Below are 24,226 nucleotides of genomic sequence, written 5' to 3'. Positions count from 1 at the left end.
AATAGTACTTAAAACATACATCCAAATAGGAGGCTCGGGACAACTAAATATATTTAAGACATAAATCCCAATTGATAGTACTTAAAACCTACATCCAAATTCAAATAGAAGTAATCTATAAAACAATTCTTATAAAAATAACACTCTAAGATTTATCCTCATTATCTTCATCTTGACCACTTAATTCCTCATGAAACAAATAATACACAAAAAAGTCATCAAATCCCTAACAATGACACTGTTAGTAAAATTAGAATGAAATATTAAAATAAAGTACTAACATCATCATCAATTATCTCCTCTAATATTGTATTAAGTTTCATCTTGTCCACTTTCAATTTTGAAGAACTTGAAAATGAAATCAATTATTTATTGTAATAATTAATATGAATATACATAAATATGTAATTTGAAATGTTAATTTAATTACATTCTATGTCAGTTCATAACCAATCTTGAACACACATCAATGCCTCTAAAGTGTATGGGTGTAATCTATTGCGATGTGAAGTGAGAAATCGATCACCAATACTAAAGGAAGACTCAGAAGTAACAATTGAGATAGGAATGGCTAGAAAATCTCTTGCAATCATTTGCAAGATTGGATATTTTAAGCTATTAGCTTTCCACCAAACTAAGATGTCAAATTCTTCATTTGAATTAGGTAGTGTTGGTTCCTCCAAGTAATAATCAAGTTCTAACTTAAAAATCTCTTTGCAATTTGATGTTTTGCAAAATCTCTCCTCCAAGCATCTTTTCTTCCATCAAGACTTTGGCTTGCATTTATGTTTGGATTCTGACACTAAGAAACTAACTTCTTACCTTTCATGTTCATTTCATACTCTCTTACCAAGTCCTTACAAAGAGCCTTCACTTTTTCAATTTCACAATTAGATTCCTCTAAACATATCTCAGGGAAAACATAATCCAATAAATCAATTTTATACCTTGGGTCTAACACAATACCTATAACCATCCCCCCACTGGTCACACCCCAATACTTGTTAAATTTTAAAACCATGGATGAAATCATTTGATGAATAATAGAATTTGGAGAGTCAAGCCATTCCATCAAAGCCAACTTAATTTGGCATACCTTTGGAAAGAAAATATTAGCAGTTGGATATGAAGTACCAGAGAACAAGAGTGTTACATCATAAAGAATTTCCAACTTTTGACAAAATTCACTTGCCATTTGCCAATCATGTGCACTAAGAAAAGCTTTATATTAACTCTCTAGTTGTGACAGTCGATCAAATACATCTTTGTATTTTATGGCTACTAACGCATTAAAAATGTAGAATTTCCACCTAGTTTTGCAATCAAGAACCAATTTTCTAATAAATAGAATACTCAATTGAGCACATGTCTCTATAAATTTCTCTTCTCTTTTAGGTGTTGTTGTCTAATAATTAGCACTTTCTCTAACCTTTTCAATGGCATTACCAATTATGGACAAATCGTCCTTCACAATTAAATTCAATATATGTGCAACACATCGCATGTGAAACAATTGGCCACCCAAAATAAGAGTCTTGGGTGAAATCTTATCTAAAATGTGTTCAATCATAGCATCATTTGTAGTGCAATTATCAACGGTCAAAGTAGAAACCTTTCTACCTAGATTCCAATCCATTAAACATTGAACCAATACTTCAGCAAGAACTCGACTAGTATGAGGAGCAAGCACATACATAAACCTAATTTAAAAGACCACATTTTAATAATGTAGTAAGAAAATGAAGTTAATGTAAAATTAGTGTTATAGTGTTATTACCTCACAAGTCGACTTTGTAGCCTCCATAAATAATCAATAAAGTGAGTTGTTATAGTCATGTATCCTCTATTTTGATTACTAGTAGTCCACATGTTAGTTGTAATTGCAACTCGACTTTGAATCCTTGACGATAGTAACTTCATTTTCTCTTTTTTTTCATTATACTCTTTCATAATATTATATTTTATAGGGTTCCAAGAAACCACCTTGAATAAAGGTTTTAGAGCAACACAAAACTCTTCAAAACATTTGTGATCAACTATTGATATTGGATACTCATGTAGGATTATCATCTTTCGGAGTGCATGCCTAGTTGTTTGTTGATTAACACATAATTCCCAACAACCAGAGTTTCATTCTCTACTTCCCGAGTTTTTAAAAATGATTGTTTAATGTCTCGTGTTGTTCGAAACTTACAAGTCTTGAAATGATTTTACAAATGCGATATACCTTGCCTTCCATCACCCAAAAGCTTTTTTTCCAAATAATTGCACACAACTCTCCAATTTCCATCTATTTTTTGTCTCTTAAAATGATTCCAAACATCTAAAATTATCAGTTGGAGTTGAGCTTTCTGTTTCCCCTGGAGTTGAATTAATAGGAATATCATTTTGCTCCTTCAGATTTGATTCACCCACCTTTGGTTCTTCAAATTGTTCTTGTTCTTGTTGATCATCTATAGGAATAGGAGTAAAGGTTTCTTGAATTGATATTGATGTTGGGCACAATTGACATGAAGTGAGGATAAGTATAATTAGAAAATCCTACAATTGAGAGAATTAAAAATCACATCTTTTTCTAGGCAAAAGGTGAGACAAAACAATTAACAAACTGCAACTTTTTTCTTAAAATATTTTCATGAATTTTCAGTAAATAGAGACAAAGAAATATCAATAAAAATTGGATTGGTGGTGAAATGCCATGGAAAGCACTTTGTACGTGAAAAACCCACATTGTAAGGATCATGGAACTAAAATTTTTCAAAAAATAATAAAATAATATATGGTTTTATTGACTGGAATGTAGAAAGTTGCAAAGTAAAAAGCATCACTTTTTCCTTAAAAACTAATAAAATAATACATGAACCATACATGATATTATATTCATGCAATATTTATCATATTCATTCATCCCATGTTTTCACTAACCGTAGATTCCCCTTTTTTATTCATGCAATATTTGTTTCAATTTTTTAATTTCATTTGGCGTGAAGCAAGCAACGCAGTGAAGCAAGAAAAAATTTACCTTTTAAACGTGAAGCAAGCAACGCAAACACAATGAAGCAACACAGTCACGTCACGTGCATGAAGAGATGCAGACCTAATCACCAACAGTTTCAATAGGAAGGTGAATGAATGTGGGATTAAACCAACTTTTCGAATGAGGCGTTAAAATGAGATGAGAAGCAAGCAATTAATTTTTGGAACGAGGCTCCAGTAAACCTAGGTCAAAATTATTCAATCGAGCAAAAGCGGAAAACTTAACTTAGACATGACTTATGACTTTTAAATTATTTTTTTTAACGGGTAACAGGTACCCGTGGATACGGACAATATGATACCCGCACTTGACCCGTTTATAAGCGGGTATTAAAATACCCGCTACCCGTGGGTAATAAATATTTGTGGGTATCAACTATCTGCAACGGATTTTACCCGCGGATATCCATGGGCACGAGTATTTTTGCCATTCCTACTTTTGATACAAATTAAATATGTACAACTACATTATACTTTAGGGAAAATGGGTAATTTTTTTTCTTGGTAGATGACTATAATATGAGAAAATTTTCAAATTAGTTTTTTAACATATTAAATTTAAAAGTGTTGAAAAGTTATCTGTCATAATCTTTTATATTCTTTAATCACAACTTCACAACTTCTGGTATCGAAATACAAACTCTCTCCAAAACTCATTACGATTGAACTCACACAAGTAGGTACTCACATAATTACTACAAATTGAATATATTTTAATTGCTTCCCTTCATGTTACCCTGAAAGTGTTTTTATACAAATTTCTCACCCTTTATTCAAGAGTTACAACACATTATTTTTTTGTTAAAATCTTGACTATTGTAAAAGAATTTATTTCAAATTTTCCCTTCATCATAGAGGACTTGACCTCAAGTCCAGGTATTATTTTCTATCTAACTCTAAAACGAAACTCAAAGCAATTAAACTCAATGGCAATTATTATTAGTGTCCAAGCATTTACCATACCAGTAACAATACAAAAGCTTAACATAACTCTTTTAGCCAACCACATTGTTTTTCTTCATCCTCTACCCTGTGATAGCACACAAATGCACACATGGGGTATGTTCATGGCCTTTGCATTTACAAAATGTTCAAATTGTCTAACCAAAGGTGCCACCCAACCTTTAGCTCCAAAGGCAATGCCAAAATTAACATAACTTTTGTAAAGATTTTGAACTTCAGCTTGTAAGCAAGTAATATGAATTACTGTCTGAACAAATGTAGGACTATTAAGGCTGACTAAATTTTCTAACTCAACCATCAAACAACTTTTTTGAGTTTGAAGGGTTCCTTCTAACCTAGAAAATCGTTCTAGCAATGAATTAACCGTCTCCACAAATTCATCTTTTGTGTCATCATCTCTAATGGCTTTTCTTGGTCATCTTGAAAGTTGAAATTGTTGTTGTGAGGCATGCAATTGGCGTTTTACCATTTCCAAAGATTGTCTCCCTGATCCTAGAAGATCAAAGAGCTTATAAGAATCCATCGTCACACAATAAAATTGATAACAATAGGATAATGTTTTATATTCTTTAATCACCATTTTATCGCTTATTATCTTTTGCTCAACACAGACCACACCACAACTCTAGATACCAAAACAAAATCTCTCTCCATAACTCACTACGGTTCAACTAACACACGTAAATACTCATAATATTACTACAAACTAAATATTTTTTCATTGATTCCCTTTAAGTTACCTTGGAAATGTTTTATACAAATTTCTCACACTTTATTCAAGAGTTACAACATGATTTTGTTATTGTAATTTTAAATAAAGAAATGACCAGAATGACTTTTGAGTTTCCCTAAGTAAGGTCCTGAAGATCTAAAAAGTCTTAATTAGTGATGGATGTCGAAAATTCCATAGTGAAGTTTTAATTAGAGAAGCTCCTAGAAAAGAGTGAATATCTCTTCATTAGCACCTATAAATAGCCCATTGTATTTGCCATTTTTCAAGCAAGGAAATTTGAGTTCTCTCTTCTACTTCTCACCTTTCCCTCTAACAAAGTGGAATCACGAGCTAGGTTTGATCTAAAGAGTGGAGAGAAAAAAAGAAGATTAAGAGAAAAAAATAAAGAGATTTAAGAGATGGCAAGCAATGGGTATATTGCCTTCCAATTTCCTTGCCTTACAAAAGAAAATTATGAAAAATGGTGTCTTCGTATGAAAGTGTTAATAAATTTTCAAGGTGCTTAGGAGGTTGTACAAAAAGGCTATGAGGAGCCTAAAGATATAGAAAGATTGACTCAAGAGGAAATGGAGACTTTGTTATTGATAAGGAAATAAATATGTCAAAACGGGTTAGAACTCGTGAGCCAACCAGACTAATCATAGGTTCGAGCGAGGCTAGAATGAGAAATTGAATTTTTTTTTCGATTATAGACGAAAAGGGGTTCGACTCACTTAACCCGCACGTCACTTATTTTTTAAAAAAACCTATTTTTTATATTTGAACTAGAAAAAGAAACCCTGATTTCATTGTATTTATCTGCATTTCTTGATATCTTTGAGTTTAAGGAATCAACCCATTGTCACACTTTCAACATGTGAGTCAGAATATATGGTTGCAACATCATGGACTTGTCATGCAATTTGGCTAAGGAGATAATTGAGAGAACTTTATGTATCACAAGTGGAAGCTACAAAAATTTGCATAGATATCAAGTTTGCTTAAGCACCAACAAAGAATCCAATATTTTATGATCGAAACAAACATATAGACACGAGATATCATTTCATATGAGAATATATTTCTAGAAAGAAAGTAGATCTTAAATATGTCAAGACTCAAGATCAACTTGCAGATATCTTCACAAAGGCATTAAAGTTTGAAGAGTTTCAAAGACTAAGAACAAAGATTGGTATGCAAAAAGAAATTTTAAATTAAGGGGGAGAAATGTTATTGAAATTTCAAATAAAGAAATGCCTAGAATAACTTTTGAGTTTCCCTAAGTAAGATCTAGAAGATCTAGAAAGGCTTAATTAGTGAAGGATGTAGAAAATTTCATAGTGAAGATTTAATTAGAGAAGCTCCTAGAAAAGAGTCTAGATCTTTCCATTAGCACCTATAAATATCCCATTGTATTTGTCATTTCTCAAGCAAGGAAATTTGAATTCTCTCTTCTAGTTGTCACCTTTTCCTCTAACAAAGTGGAATCAAGAGCTAGGTTTGATTTAGAGAGATGAGAGAAAAAAAGAGTTGAAAGAAAAAAAAAGAGAGAGTTGAGAGAAAAAAACAAAGAGATTTGAGAGATGGAAAACAATAGGTATACTACCTTCCAATTTCGTTTTCTTACAAAAGAAAAATATGAAAAATGGTTTCTTCATATGAAAGTGCTACTAGACTTTCAAGGTGCTTGGGAGGTTGTACAAAAAGGCTATGAGGAGCCTCAAGATGAAGAAAGATTATCTCAATAGGAGATGGAGACTTTGTTGAAGACAAGGAAGAAGATATGTCAAAACGGGTCAGAACTCGTGAGCCAAGCCGGCTCACCACGGGTTCAAGCCGGGCCGGGTTGACAAACTAAAATTTTTTCCGATTATGGATGAAAACGGGTAGGGCTCAATTAACCAATGGGTTATGCGACTTTGAATCGGGTTGGGCTCACTTAACCCGCAACCCACTTATTTTTTAAAAAGCTTATTTTTATCTATGAACCAAAAAAAGAAACCTCAATTTCATTGTATTTATCTGCATTTCTTGATATCTTTGAGTTCAAGGAATCAACCCATTGTCACACTTTCAACATGTGAGTCAAAATATGTGGTAACAACTTGATGGACTTGTCGTGCAATTTGACTAAGGAGATAGTTGAGAGAACTTCATTTCTCACAAGTGCAAGCTACATAGATTTGCATAGATAACAAGTCTGCACAAGCACTAACAAAGAATCCAGTATTTTATGATCGAAGCAATCATATAAACACGAAATATCATTTCACAAGAGAATGTATTTATAGAAAGGATGTAGAGCTCAAATATGTGAAGACTCAAGATCAACTTGTGGATATCTTCATAAAGGCATTAAAGTTTGAAGAGTTTGAAAGACCAAGAGGAAAGATCGGTGTGTAGAAGAAAATTTTAAATTAAGGGGGAGAAATGTTATTGTAATTTCAAATAAGAAATGACTAGAATGACTTTTAAGTTTTCCTATGTAATGTTTAAAAGACCTAGAAAGTCTTAATTAATGAAGGATGTTCAAAATTCCCTAGTGAAATTTTAATTAGATCTATAGGAATCTAAGAATGTGAAGAGAGGAAATATTCCTAAGGAGCCACCGTAGTCACTTGCATATATGAACATTTAGAGGATGCGTACTTTGTCCAAACAAAGCAATTGGATGATTATTTGGTGCTTATCTAGGTAAATGTTATGCAAATTGAATACAATTTTCATTTTTTTTGGCATATGAACACATGAATAATGTTGTCTTAAAATTATAATAGGCATAGATATATGAGAACCTCCCTAGGATGGGAAGGAAGGATATCCTTCCCATATATAGAAAGTTCACCCGTAGACAACATGATACATGATTGGACGGCATATTTCTACTCTTGGATTTGTTCATATGTAGTTATTTGGTCTAACTCATGCTAGAGTCATATGGATCCCTTATGAAGGCCACACTCATTTTAGGGTCATATGGAGCCCTTACGAAGATCACTATCTCACTCGCCCCGTCGAGTCCCTATCCTTATTCCTTGGATTCTATTTGGGGGCATGTATGCATTGTCACATGCCAAAGTGAGTGTTGTAATAATATGGATATGAGCAAATCATTCCAAGGCCTTCCACAATAATTAACGGTGTTGATTTGACCTTCATGAGTAGTGTTTGCACTTTGCAGACCACCTCATGATAGAGGTCACACTGGCTACCTCATCATTTGCTTGTGCATCTAGTTACATGCATTGGTTTTAAAAGTGTATCACACCCCTATATAGTTCTAAGTGCAGAGGAAGATCTGCCTAGTGTTGTACCATGTTGTTGCCTTCATAGATTAGGTAAGGGAGACAGAAACCGAAGATCACAACAAGAACATGTATGTCTGATAACTTATTTTCTTCATTTGTATCTATTGTTTTTATACTTTGATGTTTAATCTAAATGCATGATTAAGAACTGTGTTTTTGATTAATGCAAGACATATTCAAGCACATTGACAATGTCTTGCAGAGATTGATTAAGGTGATGTGGTTGAAGACACTCTAGCATGGGAAAGAACCCATATTGCAAAAAAATTAGCCTGGGGTCTGACAGGCAACAAGAGTTTTTATATTATATATCCTTATACTATATATAGGAACGAGTAAGGACATAGTAGTTTAGTTTGAGTTGCTTTGTAAGATCTATTATTGTTAGTATATATCATTTAACTTGGAATAATATGTTATGGATCTTATTTTCATTTTATTCTTATTTTGAGGAACTTGTTTTTATTATATGTAACTGTTTTAAGTTGTTATTTTTATTAAAGTTACTCCAAAATGCAAAACAATTTCGGTATACATATGTGAGCTTCTGCTGTTGCATCTCCACCCACCAATACTCTGTATCATCTACTAGCAGAAATGTAGCATATGTGAGCTTTTGTGCCTCCGTCCAATCAATCACTCAAAAAATTTTCTCGCACTCCTTGAGCCAAGCATCAGTGTCATCAGGAGTGGCATTGTCGTTGAATTTGGCTGGTTTATGCCTCATGAAATCCTCCATAGTAGCCACTCGTGCTGGAGGTTGTTGTGGCATCATGGACTGTGATTGTGCTGGAATTGGTTGCATTGCATCCACTAGACAGTGGATTGGTTAAGCAATCTCGTCAACCGAGTTATTGTTTTTGGTTCTTCTGCGTGCCATTGCCTAGATACACCACATATTTATCTAACACAATCAAGTACATCTTAAGTAAAAGATATGCATGACAAGCGTCAACCATCAATCACAACATACAAAATTTTGCAACCGAAACACTACAAGCTCACTCCCCAAGGCCCAAAATATTTTGAAAATCAAAGGCTCTGATACCAAATGTAACACCCTAGGCAGATATTACTTGATAAAGCAAAATATGTAGTTAAATTAAAAATTCAATAACTCATATCATTCCCAAGCGCGGGAAAGTTAAAAATTTTAACAGCGGTGGAATGAAAATATTCCATAGTTGCTTTATTACAATCCATAATCCAAAGCCTGAATAAAATAAAATTACAAGATAACAAAAAAAAGTTCCAAAATAAAATCTCAATAGCTATTCCCCCCGCTTTGTCTCTACGCATCGCCATCCTCACTTGGAATCACATATGCTCCCGTGTGACAAGTCACATGATCATTGCCAAACATAAACAGAAAGGGCGAGTTTAAAAGAATTGAACATGCATAAATAAGAATATAACCCCTCCCCCAAACTAACTTAACCATTTTATCATTTTGTCAATACCTATACACTAGAAGGTACGTAGACAACCCTAGTCTTATACCTATATGAGATTAGCCCATACTCAATCATGGTCTTAGTGATTTCATATGCTTCCACGAACCTGCCCGCTCATGGTCCAACTCTACAAACCTTCCCGCTCGTAGTCCAAATCTATGAACCTCCCCGTTCGTAGTTCAACACGCATGAACATATCCTGTTATGAACCTCCCCGCTCATAACATCCTCAAGTGCGAGCACAGAACACTCGAACCTCCCTACTTGTTTCCCCACACAAGAGTACATGCAATACAAATCTCCTTGTTCGTATAAATCGCGCGTTTCCAACTCCATTACAAACCTCCCCACTCGTAATCCATATAAAGATATCCCAGACTAAACCATCACCACGAGACATGCAAAACCCAACTCAAATGCACACTGCCCTTACACTATCACATGGCGCTGCCTAAGCGTCTCCAGGCGAAGTCACAGCGTAGATAGCCTGGCGGTCCTAATCCACCATCGGGTGCCACGAGCTGTAGGATACCCTTGTTGGTAGCTATCGCATGGCAGTCCAGTCCGTACCACTAGGCACTACACTAATAACGCAATTTTCCTGGTTTTTTAGGCAATGCAGATAAGCTCTAACACACTCCAATCATCACAGGCACAGAACAAAATATCAAATGCATGTCAATATCCTTCAACATGTCTCAGATTTACACAATCATACCTCACTACATTCATCCATATATATATATATATATATATATATATATATATATATATATATATATATATATTCCACAACTTAAAGCCATGCCCACATTCAAATTCAACTTAGAATAATGCATGCTCATAGCAAATATGAAACAGTAACACTCAGATGACTTAAGTACCAGTTTCTGTACACCAAGGTGACTTAATATAGAATTTCACATCTCCTATGCATCAATCAAAGTTATCTTCCCAATTATTCATCAACTTAAACCATGCCATACTTGATTTAGGCAAAGAATACAACTACACATAAAGAACTTTCCAAAAAGAAAGACTTGATATTGACCTCCATTTTAACTTAAATTCTACCTATTACATTTCTCTATTCCAATATTTTATGCCCAATCAAGTTTAGCATCAACATATAATTTTTATACCATGCATTAGACCTTTCACAATACCCTTTGTCCAATTTATACCACTACCACATACATAAGTCCAGATAAACCCCACAAGAAACCCAACTTGCAACCAACATAATCAAAATGCAGAGTGCACAATTGCACTGGACTGTCGCTTGGCGGTAGGTTAAGTATTGCTAAGTAGTGCATCAAATCCTAGGCAGAACCAAGATTTTTCCTACACCTACGAGAACCCTAAATCTTAAAACTCATTCCATTCATCCAATTTCATATATTACACATTCAATCATGATTCCAACCTCAACATATGACCAATTTAATACTCAATTTCATAGAATATTACATAATTCACAATTTGAAATCATGCTTCAACTCACCCCAAGCCCACATGAACCCACGTACTAAATCATGCAATAGTTCACTCAAGTATAGTCACCACAAAGTCATTCCATACAATTTATATATCCAAAACATTCATCAAGAGTACAAGAATCCAAATTAATCCAAAAATTTCATAGCATCCCACAAAAAATGTAGAAATGAACCCAAACTAGTTTGTGTCGCTTGGCGGGCCTTCAATGCCGCCAGGCGGTTCTTTGTAGAACCCAGAAATTGGGTTAAACAGCTTGAGTTGCTTGATAGACCTTCATTGCCGCTAGGCAATTTCTGAGTAGAAACCCAAAAACTTTGAAAGACAATGCGAAATGAAGAAGTTAAGCAATCAGGCTTCAACATACCACGAAACACATAATTGAAATTAAAAATATTAGGTACAACTCCCCTTACCTGGATTTCCTACTCCAAATACTCTCCTAGAGTCCTTCTTGATTCCAATTTGGTCCAACGCTTGCCTACAAGCACTTTTTGTAACCCTCTGAGTACTCTTTAGGTCAGACTTTTAGTGCTCTCACCACTCACTCTAACATCCACATGAATTCCCAATTCTTTCCACTTCTCTGGTTCACTTCCTCACTCAATTTTCCATCCCAAAAATAATAATTAAATAAAAAAACGAAAATGAATGAATGGTCTTCAATATGCATTTACATGAAGTTTTCTGTCCATTCCACTCATATAACTGTTACCCCTCTCCACCTCTATAGACGGCTAGGGTTTCTAGGTTCTCCATAACATAGCAAAATAATAAAAAAATAAAAAAAAGGATTATTTAATGCTAGCCAAGGTTCAAACTCACATCCACCCAATTACCAAGCATATGCATAACCAATAAGTCATTACATGTTTTATGACATTTCATGCACATAAATAATTACAAGGACAGACCACACATTCATGCATACTTGCAAAATAAAATAAATACTTAAATATCACCATAATTGCATAGGCAGGACTCAAACCAAGTCCTTTCCATATCACTCAACACGAACAACCACTTGAGCTACAACTACTCCTTATTATAATTTGACAATATAATTCTTTTAGATGCATCTCTTATCCACAAATATCGTAATGAATTATTTATTCTTTATTTTAATTTTTCTGGGTCTTATAGAGGGATTTTGGAGAGCGCATGTGTAAGACCCGAGAAAAATAAATAAATAAATAAATATTTATTTAATAAATGCAAGGGCGGGAATCTCTAAGTTAATTAGTGTGGAAAGAAAAGGCAAGGAATAACACTAGTTCAAGTGGTTGAGAGTATTTGATTATATAAAAGGACTTGGGTTCAAGTCTTAATATATATGACATTGTGGTGTTAATATATATGACATTGTGCATAAAACATGAAAGTAGATAGGAAACAATAAGGTTTTGGTGGGGATTCAATTGTGGGTTGACAGCGGAAGAGTTTTCCAAGCACACTATGATGATTATGATTCTTCCTTTTGGCTTGACGTAATGTTTAAAATTTTTCTTCTAAATACGTCACACTTATTATTATTATTATTATTATTATTATTTTATTTTACTATTATTATTACTATTATTATTATTATTTATTTTTATTAATTCTATTTTATTTTACTATTATTATTATTATTATCATTATTTTTACTATTATTATTACTATTACTATTATTATAATTATTTATTTTATTTTAATATTATTACTATTATTATTATATTATTATTATCATTATTATTATCATCATTATTTTTATTTTATTTTACTATTATAATTATTATTATTTCTATAAGCATTATTTTTATCATTATTATTTTTATTGGTATTAATATTATTATTATTATTCTTATTATTCTTTTATTATTATTATTTTTATTTTATTTTACTATTATTGTTATTTTATTATTATTATTATTTATTATTATTTTTTTTTATTATTTTATTTTATTATTATTATTATTATTATTATTATTATTATTGTTTCGTTTTATTATTATTCTTATTATCATTATTGTTGTTTTTTTATTATTATTATTGTCATTATTACTATTTTATTGGTCGTGCAATATTTTGGGACAATGCTTATATGTTCTTTCTTGGTTGTATATTGTTTGGTTGCTAGAATTGTGTGTTGGGTATAACAATTTGTTTTGATGGTTTTATGTGGATTTATTATGATTCTCTGGGATGTATGAAAGCAAGGATATGATTGTGTTTGATGTATGACCATGTGATATTGTGTATTTGAGTTTAACTTAATGATATGAAAGCGTATTTACTTGTCATGGATACATGTTTTGCATGAACTGAGTGTCTTGTGTAAATAGATTCATTGGAACCTATTCTAGAGTGCCAAATATTAGTAAATTACCAATTATTGGTGTGGCATTTGGCAGAGCAGTGTAAATCGCTAGGAGATAGGCCAGAGTAAAACCCGAGAGTTGGCGCCTGGCGACGCGGGACAAGAATTTTAGTATTTTTAGTATTCCTTTATTTTGTCTCGATTTCCATGCTACTTGGCTATCGAATTTTAGTATTTTTATGCATTTTCCACTCTTATTAACTTTGAATCAATCCATTATTTCCTTCTTTTAAGTTTTGTAAAATAGCCTTCAGTGTAGATAACATGCTATTTGAATGTCTAGTTGAAATTTTCACTTAGCTTTCTTAAAAAATCATCACCATATTCATGAATCTTAAAAAAGAACAAGATAATCCTACATCAATTACACTACAATTCATATAATTATTACCACAAGGGCAAGTTTGGAATTCTGACATTAACAGAGTGCAAATAGAAAGCATGTGGTGCAGGAAGCAATTGTTGGGAGCTTACACATTCAGTATCGAGCCAACACTACTTTTTGCAGTTCTATAAAAATATAAATAAAAAATAGTTTATAAACACTTAGATTTTAAAATAATTGTTTCTACTTCATTGTATAATACAAAAATGGCAATCTTTTGTTTCCTTCTTCACAACATTTAGTAAAAGTACATTACATCTTCGTCATAGGCAGTTAATAAATAAAATAAATAATTTTTTCATTGACTAAAACTAATTTAACGCATACATTAATAAGTAAAAATGTTCTCATTCCAACATTTGAAAATTTATTTTTTACCTTGTACATATATTAGTTCTGATTTACAAAGAAAATTCCTTTTTCTTTACATAGAAGTACTTAGTAAATCAGATCTACAATTATGGAAATTCATTTCAAGAAAAATGAGATTGGCGAATATGAACTTTTATTTACATGAAATTATCTACTTTACATTCTCATGATTGTTACTGTGTTTGTACATTTTCCTCTTTTCCTTTTTTGCCCTTAGCCCCGACAAAAAGAAAAATGAGTCCAATTCTACGAGAGATCGAACCAAAGTCAGTAAAGAGTATTGAACTGGTTTCAGAATGCTAAATCTTCAATGGAGAGGATGATTTCTTTCAAATGCCGGCAGGGATGAGATCCTTATCGATCTCAGTTTTCTGATCATCTTCAAATTCCATCCAATGTAAAATAGGACCCTGAACATAAAATATTTGAAGTGTATATACAAGTATTTAAAGTATTTAATGAAAAGAAGAAACATTTTCTCATATTTTAAAACACAAAATGTGTTTAACATTTCTTAGCTATGTTTCTTCAGACTCATTATTATTGCATTGCACGACAGTGAAAGAGTGGCATCACATTCTTCAGATGCTCATAGTAAAATTAGTAACTCATCTATCAAAAAGTTAGAACATGCAAATTGACAGCTTACTACCTTTCCCTGTCGTAGTACTTTGGGAGGCATTTTTGTCATGTCAACAACCGTGGATGGGTCGGCCACTCTTACACCACCATCAACAACAAAATCAAGACCCTGAACAACCAAAACAGAGGTATTACGAGAAAATTTACCACCCTAAAAAGGTGTTAAAAGCTTCTCTTTTTTCCTTTTAAAATTTGCCTTCTATGCTTTCTGGGTGAAAGATATAAAAAGTTAAAAAAACTTATAGCAGCAAATATGCGAACCTGTGAAACCTTTAGGTTTGTGAAGCCAAGCATACCAAAATAGTCTTATATAACAAATAGAATGCAAAACATGTGTGCAGTCAGATACTATTAAGGTTCCCCAGAGAAAGACGCTATGCAAATATAGTGTACTATGTACATGATGTGGTATTTCTATCAAGCACAAATAATGCCAATAATATTTCCCTTTTCTTTAGAGCAGGGGTCAAACTAATTATTTCCATGGTTATTTATCCCGACAAAATTCATTAACCCTGAATAAGTTAATAGAAAGAGTGATACCTCTGGTCCATATGTATCAGCTATTATAACTGGGTCAATCATCCATTCATCTTCCTTCTGGAACTTGATGCTAAAAGAAAGATGAGAAATGTCAAAGTATTGCTAAGGTACAAGTATAAACTATTATCCTCATATATTAACGCAACTCGGGCCAGGTGAGGCTGTAGTTAATAGTAGTGCACAAAAGGTTATGGGTAAAAGGTACTGTTTATATAATATATGCACATGCACTCATTTGGTATGTGTTTAGATGACCGTATATAAACTTGTTAGAAGGGAGTTTAAAGTCTAACTCAACCCTACAAAACCGACTTCTAATATGGCATCAGAGCCAAGTTAGAGCCTATCCTAACGAACTTTTTTGGACATTCTGTTCCATCCGATATCGGGCCGCTGACGAACCACCCACTAATTTCTTGTCCCACGCACGAGATATATATATATATATATATATATATATATATATATATATATATATATATATAAGTGAAGTGCAAACCTCACCTTATAAGCCGGTTTTGTGGGGTTGAGTTAGGCTTAAAGCCCACTTCTAACAAAACGCAATATTTTATGATCTTTGATTTTGATTAAAATGAAGTTTGAAGTTGCAATTTGTATTTGGAAAGCTTTATCTCAAAAGCAAGTTTAAGTAAAATTTAAATTCAGTCCAACACTAAAGATACATGAACATTACTCTTACTAGAATCATGTTTAACCAAAAAGTGACAAAAACAATATTTTTTGGGGTATAGGCAGAGGCTGAATTCCAAACCAAAAACAAACAAGCACTGAACATCCTCTGTGTGTGAGAGAGACACTACATATTTGTCGGTGGTTTGATACTAGGTAACATAATAAACCCAACAAACATTACTCAAATAGGCTTTAATACTAACTTAGAAAGGGACTTTAAATTTAACTCAACCTCATAAAACCGACTTGTTAAATGAGATTTAAGCTCATTTATATACTGTTATGTTGTTACATCTCTAATCAATGCGGGATCTCCGACATCTAGTCTAATTGCCTAGGAGTTGTGATATAGGGTTATAATAGACCTCCTACTTGGATACCAGAGGCTAAAAGGTTAGAGATGTGACCACATTAGGTGAGGTGCAAGCATTCAGTTACCCTCACTAAAATGCTTTGTAGCCAATGGATGACTTGAGAAAAATACATAGGAATATTAGAATGAATTTGAGAGAGAGTACCTTCCCCTCTCTTAGGATTTCATACTTATGAAGTTAAACTTGGGATATATTAGATATAATGTATGAGAGGGAAAAAAAGAGAATTCGAAAAGATATATCAAGGAATTAGGTCTAGCACACAGCACCTTACAATAAATCCGATTGAAGTCTATTTATTCTAATAGAATGTTGTTAGACTATGGGCACATTTTTATAAACTTCTCCACACTTATAGGAAAGAAAAATGAGAAAAAATAAAATAAGTTTTTCCATAAGCTAATTTGTAAAAACACTTTATGTAAAAACACTTCCACGTAACTTCATAAATTCTTGATTTTAATTTATACATAAGTTAATTTTAGTTTTTAGAAAAACTCATTTCAGTTTTTTCGTCTTATTTTTTTCTCCTATAAAATGTTTTTGGAGAAGTTTGTCTAAACAAATCCTATAATATTCATTATTATCTTGATCATATCAAAGAACAATTTAGATCATCCTTTAGGCTTAATTTCCCTATCTCCTCATTATCTCTTGGGATTGGTTACCATACCTTGTCATGATATATTTTGTTCTTAGTTATGTCATGATTATGATTGATTTACATATATTACAGGGCCCGAGGTTTTATGAACATATCATCAGATTATGAAACATTCGAACATACAATTGAATATATTCAAAGTCTCAACTCTTGCATATCCTCCCTTAATACCCAAAATCCCATAATTTCAACATCTTATTACTTGACCCATTACTATTACGCTTCTAAACTGCCCAAAAGTTGGAGTTTTACCTTACTTTTATGATTCTGTTTTCAAATTAAACATCTTTATTGTACTGTTACCTTTAAGATATCATTTATCTTCTGGACAAAAACATACTTGGTCACCGTCCATCAAATTTTCAACCACGGACAGTTGTGATATCTCATGCACGCCCAAACAGATTCCCCCAAATTTCTGTCTATTTTAGATAGTTTTCCAGATGTTGTTATCCTTCTGGTAGTTAGAAAAGTATCCCTGTTCTATTCTTTTTAATCATCTCCTTCAATGGCGCTAGTCTCAATCTCCAATTTTAGCCACCATTTTCCCTACTTTTAGTGATTTCATCATAGCCATTCAACATTTCTTGTAACTTTTTTTATTGCCATGCACAAAACCTGCATCACCATCCCAAAGACCTGCCAAACACCGTTAGTGTAACTTGCTATTACTTACAAGTAGCCTATCTTTCAACTTGAGGTAAATAATGCTTTTCTACATGGCTCTCTTCAAGAAGAAATTTAAATGTCTCAACCTCAAAGGTTTGTTGTTGAACATAAATAGTCTGCAGGTTGAATAAAGCATATATGTTCTCAAAGAAGCTCTAGAGCTTGGTTTGAAAGGCTGAAGACTACTCTTCTTCAGTTCGACTTACTACCAACAAATGTGATCCTTTATTGTTTGCATATAATCGCACCTCTACTATCATATCATCTACTTATCGGTGTATGTTGATGAAATTATTATCACTGGCAGTTCACAATCACTCATACAAGTCATTACTCACATTAATTCCAATTTTACTCTAAAACAACTTCGTCCCTTGGATTGTTTTCTTATTGAAGTTCATCTCCTGTTGTCTAATTGCAAGCTGCCTAAACATGGTTCAAATATGTGACAGGACCCTTCTTTCTACAGGTCTATTATTGATGCACTTCAGTATGTTATAACTTGTCCTAAATTGAGTTCAGTTGTCAACAAAGTATGCTGGTTTTTGGCTTCTCTAGAATCTAACTGGGTTGCAGTTAAAAGAATATTTGGATATCTCAAACCAGCCTTACACTGGTCTGGTTGTTTGTCCTGCCATTACTCAACAACCTCCAGATATCAGAGCTTTCTGTGACGCAGATTTGGCAGCAAATCCTCATGAAAGGAGGTCTACTTCAGGAGCTTCCATTTATTTGGGGCCTAGTTTAGTTTCAAGGTGGTAAAAAACCACATAGTGGTTTCAAGATCTAGCACTGAAGCTGCATACCTAAGTTTAGCTGCCACCACAGCTGATATTTTATGGATACAGACTCTTCTCAAGGAACTTTCAGTTCCTCATTATACTCTAATGGTTGTGACAATCTAAGTGCTATTAGTCTGGCTCATAATCTTGTTATTTATGCTAGAACCAAACACATTGAGGTTGATGTTTTCTTTGTTTCAAGAAAAGGTTACAAACGAACAGCTTGTTGGTCAACATATTCCAGGTCAAGACTAGTGGGTAGATCTTCCCATCAAGTCTTTGCCTCCTACTAGATTTCCTTCCTTAGGGGCAAACTCGATGTAAATGAGGTTAGACAATGTCATTGGTTGGTTATATTGTTACAGCTGTATATTTCTGTTTTGGTTTAGTGTAACTTTTTGTAAGCCAGTTACAATAGTTCATTTTCTGTGTGGCTATTTTCTATAAAGAGTTCCAATATCCTTTCTGTATCTTTGATCTATGGATAATAAAATCAGTGTTTTCTATCACAGATCGACAAATCTGCCTGTAGTTCATCAGTTTTTTGGTTCATGACTTCTTTTTCAAATTTTTTATCATTGTTTGGTATCATTTTCTCTATCCCTTGTTGACTCATTAACTCCTTTACTCAGATCTGTGCTATCCAGTTTGATTTTTTCATTTTAGGATATTGAGGCATCCTCCTAACAAGCCCAATAGTTTGTCTAGAGGTATCAGCTTGGCCCTCCAACTTTCCTTGACATACCATATTGCCCCCATTGACTTTCCCAAAGATATCATATAGGCCCCACATATTTTCCAATCATATGTGCTCGGTGGCTTTCCCAATGAATCACCCAGGTTTCATAATTGCACAACCGCAAATTATACTATTTGATATTTTTTTCTCTAAAAGGGTATATGTACAACAAGCTTGAAACTTAGTTAAGAAAAGGTTGAGGAAGGATATTGGAATATGTGAAATTCACTGTTATCTTGATCATATCTAAGAATATCTTAGACATCTTTTAGGGATTAGTGCCCTATTTTTTCACTATTTAGGATTGGTTACCACGTTTCCTTATAATTTATTTCACTTTTAGATATGATTAAGATAGACACAGATAAAGGTTTTCATAGTGTAATAAGTTCTAGTAATAAACAAAATATTATTTAGAGTCTCTACTCTATCAATTTCGTCAATCAATAGATAAAACCTCGTAATTCAATTGTCTAAGCTAATGGGATGTTTTTCCTCCTAACACCATCTGAATTATACCTTCTATTCAAGGGAAAGGAACAGACAAATACAGCATTGGAACTTTCCAGCCATCAATGACTTACAATCTAGAACCTGAAATTCACTTTATCCTTTTGTTGTAATGCTCATATTCACACAACCTCATATAATCTGGACTGAAGTTACAGATTTCCCCGTTCTGTCCCTTTATTCTCAGAAATTTTGCATTGTATTTGATGTGCACTTCTATTGTATTTATCATGTATGGCACTATCAATTTTGATTATCTTATCTTTGGATGCCATGTCATGATTTATTTGCACTTAAATGTTATACTAAACATTTAAGTATACATGTCACTTAAATTATGTTAAATGTTGCCATATCAAAGTGATGATTTCTGGGTGACTGCCTCAGTCCACATTTTACCTCATGACAACTCTTCTTGTTATTAGAAAACAATCTTTCTTTCTCAAGTCAAAGAGGAAAAACGGATCAAGCAATTTAAACAAACCTTGTACATATTAATGGTGCATCCATCTCCTTCAGTATTGCTTGACAAATGGCATCATCAGGCATATGTACACCCACATTTTTTCTTGATGCATATTTGGCAGAAGAAGTCCCAAACCTTATGCATTGCTTAGGTAATTCTTTGCTTGCAATTAGGATGAATGTGTACTGCCACTCAATTGCAATTAATAAATAATAGTCTAAAACTACACTGCATACACATTACTGTGTAAGAATGAATGAGTAAAATAAAAAATATGTGGAAGTAATTACATACCCACAACAATTAAAGATATATGAACTGATATAGACATCCTTTCACCTAACAACTACAAGTGTAAAACTCCTTGTTCCTTACGATTTTCAGCAAACAAATCTGAAGCTTGTTTGTGTTAAATTTTAGGGTTTCATTCTTTATCTAATATTGACAAAATACACCATTCTTATCAAGATCATTCAAGTTTGAAAAGAAAAAACACTAGGAAATAAATAAGAACCTACTTGATTATATAATGTAGAGCGGCAATGAGGGGCCACCACAGAAAAAGGCATGTTACACCAATTAAATTTTCCCATCCAAAAATCATTTAAGTATTCACAAAGTCATTAAATATTTTTTTCATTACAACCAGAGAGCCCACTTACAGGACCAGGTAAGTGATGCTTAACAGCTTTGAATAAATTTGCATGGCCTTGACCATCACCACGTGGAAATCCAGTTGTGTACTTGTCTATGTCCCGAAATGAATGACACAAGATGCTAAGAGGCTGCAAGTACATTAATGATTGTAAATAATATTACCAAGATTAGATATACATCGAGAAAACTGTTAATTTGGTCAAACACAATCCAACCTAAACAAATGAAAGTGATTGCAAACATGTAGCATGCACCATAATGCGAAAAGTAGGAAGCCAGTTATAAGATCATATACAATTGACCAAGACAAGCTGTACTCCTCACCTTTGAAGCTTCTATATTCTTGATTCTGCAACAAAGCACTACATCATATGTTAATGACATGGAAAATGGAGTATCTATCTAGGAATAGAATCTAAGATTTGCAAAAAGCTACCTACCTACGAAGACGTTCAATGGCAGAGTGGCTTCTGAGGTCACATACTATTGCATACCTACATAAACAGAGAAAAACAGATGCTGGGTAATTATGGACCTCCAATTCATCTACAAGAATACTAGAATAAAATGAATGTTAGTAATCACCCTATTCAAGTAGGCCTGCCTGGTTTGGTAAGTATTTGTGGAGTGGGGTTGAAGAGAAATCCCACAAAGTCTACCTAAATTCTTAGGAGGTGGCTTATGTATATTTGTTGAGTAACTTCGCATAATACCCAATTAGTTTTAAAATGAAATCTGATAACTAGTGTGCTTTTATGGTGGACTTCTGGCTTTCGTCCATATTCCTCCATTAGCAGCCAGTGACAATATTGGCACTAATTAATGTGACACTAAAAATCATTCAAAGTAATTTAAGAAGTCTCGCACATCTTAGTGACACTGTATTAGAAAAGTACAATTCTAGTAGGGTTAGGCTCACGTCATTTCATTTGAGTTCACACAGCAGCCAATGATTTCATCATCATATACACGTTTCACGCGGTAAGAATCATAAAAATGCGATGTTTCTTCATTTATTTTTCTCCACGTTAACCAGTTCACCCAATGCATTAGGATTATGCAAATGATATTGCAAATTATATCAAACAAAGTTGAGTGGTAATAAAACAGGCTGAATAAGATACCACAACAAAAGCATAAAACCCATACCAAATGTAATAGTACAAGCGAATGAAATGCATGTCAAATGAACTACAATGGACCTAATAAGCAGTTGAGTTACTTAAACAAAAAAGGGAAACAATTTCGAAATTATGCCAGGAGGATTGAGAAGCACTTACAGGGTATCAGTGGGGATGACTCCGACCGCACCTTGTTTCAAGAGATTGACAATCGGTTCCAATTTCCAAGAATCAGAGGCAGATGGGTCTGCTTCAATGTACACCAATCCATCTTCCTGTTTATCGACCGTTAACATTAAAGTTAAATTTACATCCAATTTCAAGATTTTGCACACTCAATTAATTAGAAATCACAATTGTAATGATGTTTTAAGATAATTATAAGAAAAATCAACGAGTCATCCTATCACAAAGTAGATGACATGACAGTTTGAAATATTTTTACAAACGCATGGACTATTATTTTCTCTTCAAGAGTAACAATCAAAGTTTATGGAGGCGTAAATAAACCTTGGTGAAGCGAGAACCGGTGGTGTATTTGAGACGCTTGGGGCTGCGCTTAACCACCATGGACACTACTGAACTTCTTCTGGGCGGCCAAAACGGCAAATGAGTAGTCGGAAGCGACAGGCGAGAGCCGAAGAATGAATCGGCGTGGAAACGCCATAGCTTATCTCCACAAACAAAAAGCGTTTGCATTTTTGATCAACACTGTAACCCGCTACAGACAAAAAGGCGAAGAATTTGGTGGAAATGGAACTTGAGCATGCTCTGCTTCTCCAACCGGGAAATTTGCTGTGTGGTTTTCAAGCCCTTGGGCGTGGCAGCAAACATAAACAATGCTAAAGAACATGGTTTGTTGATGAAGTGTTAAACGTCACGTCATTCTTTCACTGACGCCGTTTAAGAGTTTATCTCAGATCATACGTGGCAACACAGTATACTCTTGAGCGGTACATATATTCTTAGAAGTTTCTGTACCATATAATTCACAGGATCATTCCCGGGAATTCTTTTCTTCCGAAAATTAAAATTATTTCTTTTAAATTTTAGTTTAATTTTAGTTTAAAAATTATTAATTTAATCATTTTAATTAAATTTTCGGTTAAATTAGTTTAGAGATCCCATTTTTATAGTGAGGTCTCCTCATTTTTTAATTAACTCAATTGAGTCCATACTTTGGAAGATTATGGTAGAATTAGTTTAAGAATAACAAATTTATTTATAAATTAAATTGTAAAATTTTAAATAAATATATTTATTTTAAATTGTTATAAAATTATTTTAAAATTTTATATTTGAATTTATAAAGCTTTTACTTTTAAAGCAACTTTAATATTTATCTATAAATTATAGATATATAAATATTTAAAATAAAATTTAAATAAAATTTAATGCAAAATATACATTTAAATAAATTTAATTTTGTTAAAAATATTAATTATAATAAAAATACTATCGTAAAATTTATATAAAAATTAAATTTGATATCGGGATGAAAGTGATTTAGTTTTTAAAAAAAATGACCAAATTGAGACAAAATAACAAATACAAAGACTACATTGAGACTTTTCACATCTAATCGTGACATGTAATACTCCCATTGCCACATTACACAATCTTTATCATGTGGCACAATGTCAGATTGACACAGGACAATTTTTTAATTTTTTAAAAATAAAATAAAAAGTAAATAAAAAAAATCATGTGTTGATACGTGACACATAGTTAACACCTTAACACTGTTACTGTATTACTAATGAAAAGGAATTGATTGCAACGAATTTTCCAAAATAGAGACTCAATTGAGTCAAATAAAAATGAGAGACCTACTTAAGATTTTGTTATAAAAATGAGGACATTTGGAATGATTTAACCTAAATTTCATTAAATTTATTTAATATTTTAAACTTATTTTATGATATTTTTTAGTTAATATTAAAATAAATATGTATCAAAATGATATAAACAACTCAAATTTTGTTAAAAATATTAAATTACGTATTTTTAAAGTTAAAAGATTAAATTAGACCAAATTTTAAAAAATAACTAATTTCAATTTTTACTATAAATTAAAAGACTAAAAAAATATTTAATTCAAAAATATATATTTATATTATATAAGTTTAATTGATAAAAATAAAACAAAAATTTAAAGTTATTAAAATAATATTAAATTAGAATTACACAATGTGGATTTTAAAACTTAAATGGAATAATATTCCTTCTACAATTTACACATTTACGTAGAGATAAATATTTACTTCATGGTTTTAGTGG

The 24,226-nt window shown here is 32.7% G+C and overlaps 1 protein-coding gene across 1 annotated transcript; it reads right to left on the bottom strand.

Annotated features, from left to right (window-relative positions):
• Window positions 1–14,202: 14,202 nt before the first annotated feature.
• LOC114193275 (DHBP synthase RibB-like alpha/beta domain-containing protein) lies at window positions 14,203–22,830 on the bottom strand. Its single transcript, XM_028083007.2, has 9 exons — window positions 22,457–22,830; window positions 22,106–22,221; window positions 21,266–21,319; window positions 21,150–21,174; window positions 20,831–20,953; window positions 20,187–20,353; window positions 15,272–15,341; window positions 14,739–14,837; window positions 14,203–14,496 (listed from the first exon to the last, which is right to left on the bottom strand). The coding sequence occupies exons 1-9, from the start codon at window positions 22,643–22,645 to the stop codon at window positions 14,416–14,418; spliced, it is 924 nt and encodes a 307-aa protein (XP_027938808.1). The 5' UTR covers window positions 22,646–22,830; the 3' UTR covers window positions 14,203–14,415.
• Window positions 22,831–24,226: the final 1,396 nt, after the last annotated feature.

Source organism: Vigna unguiculata, chromosome 1 (assembly GCF_037176805.1).
Source record: "Vigna unguiculata cultivar grain cowpea cultivar isolate G323 ecotype 2 chromosome 1, ASM3717680v1, whole genome shotgun sequence".
Classification (NCBI taxonomy): domain Eukaryota; kingdom Viridiplantae; phylum Streptophyta; class Magnoliopsida; order Fabales; family Fabaceae; genus Vigna; species Vigna unguiculata.
The sequence above is the reverse complement of the archived record's forward strand: the minus strand, read 5'-3'. Positions and strand labels throughout refer to the sequence as shown.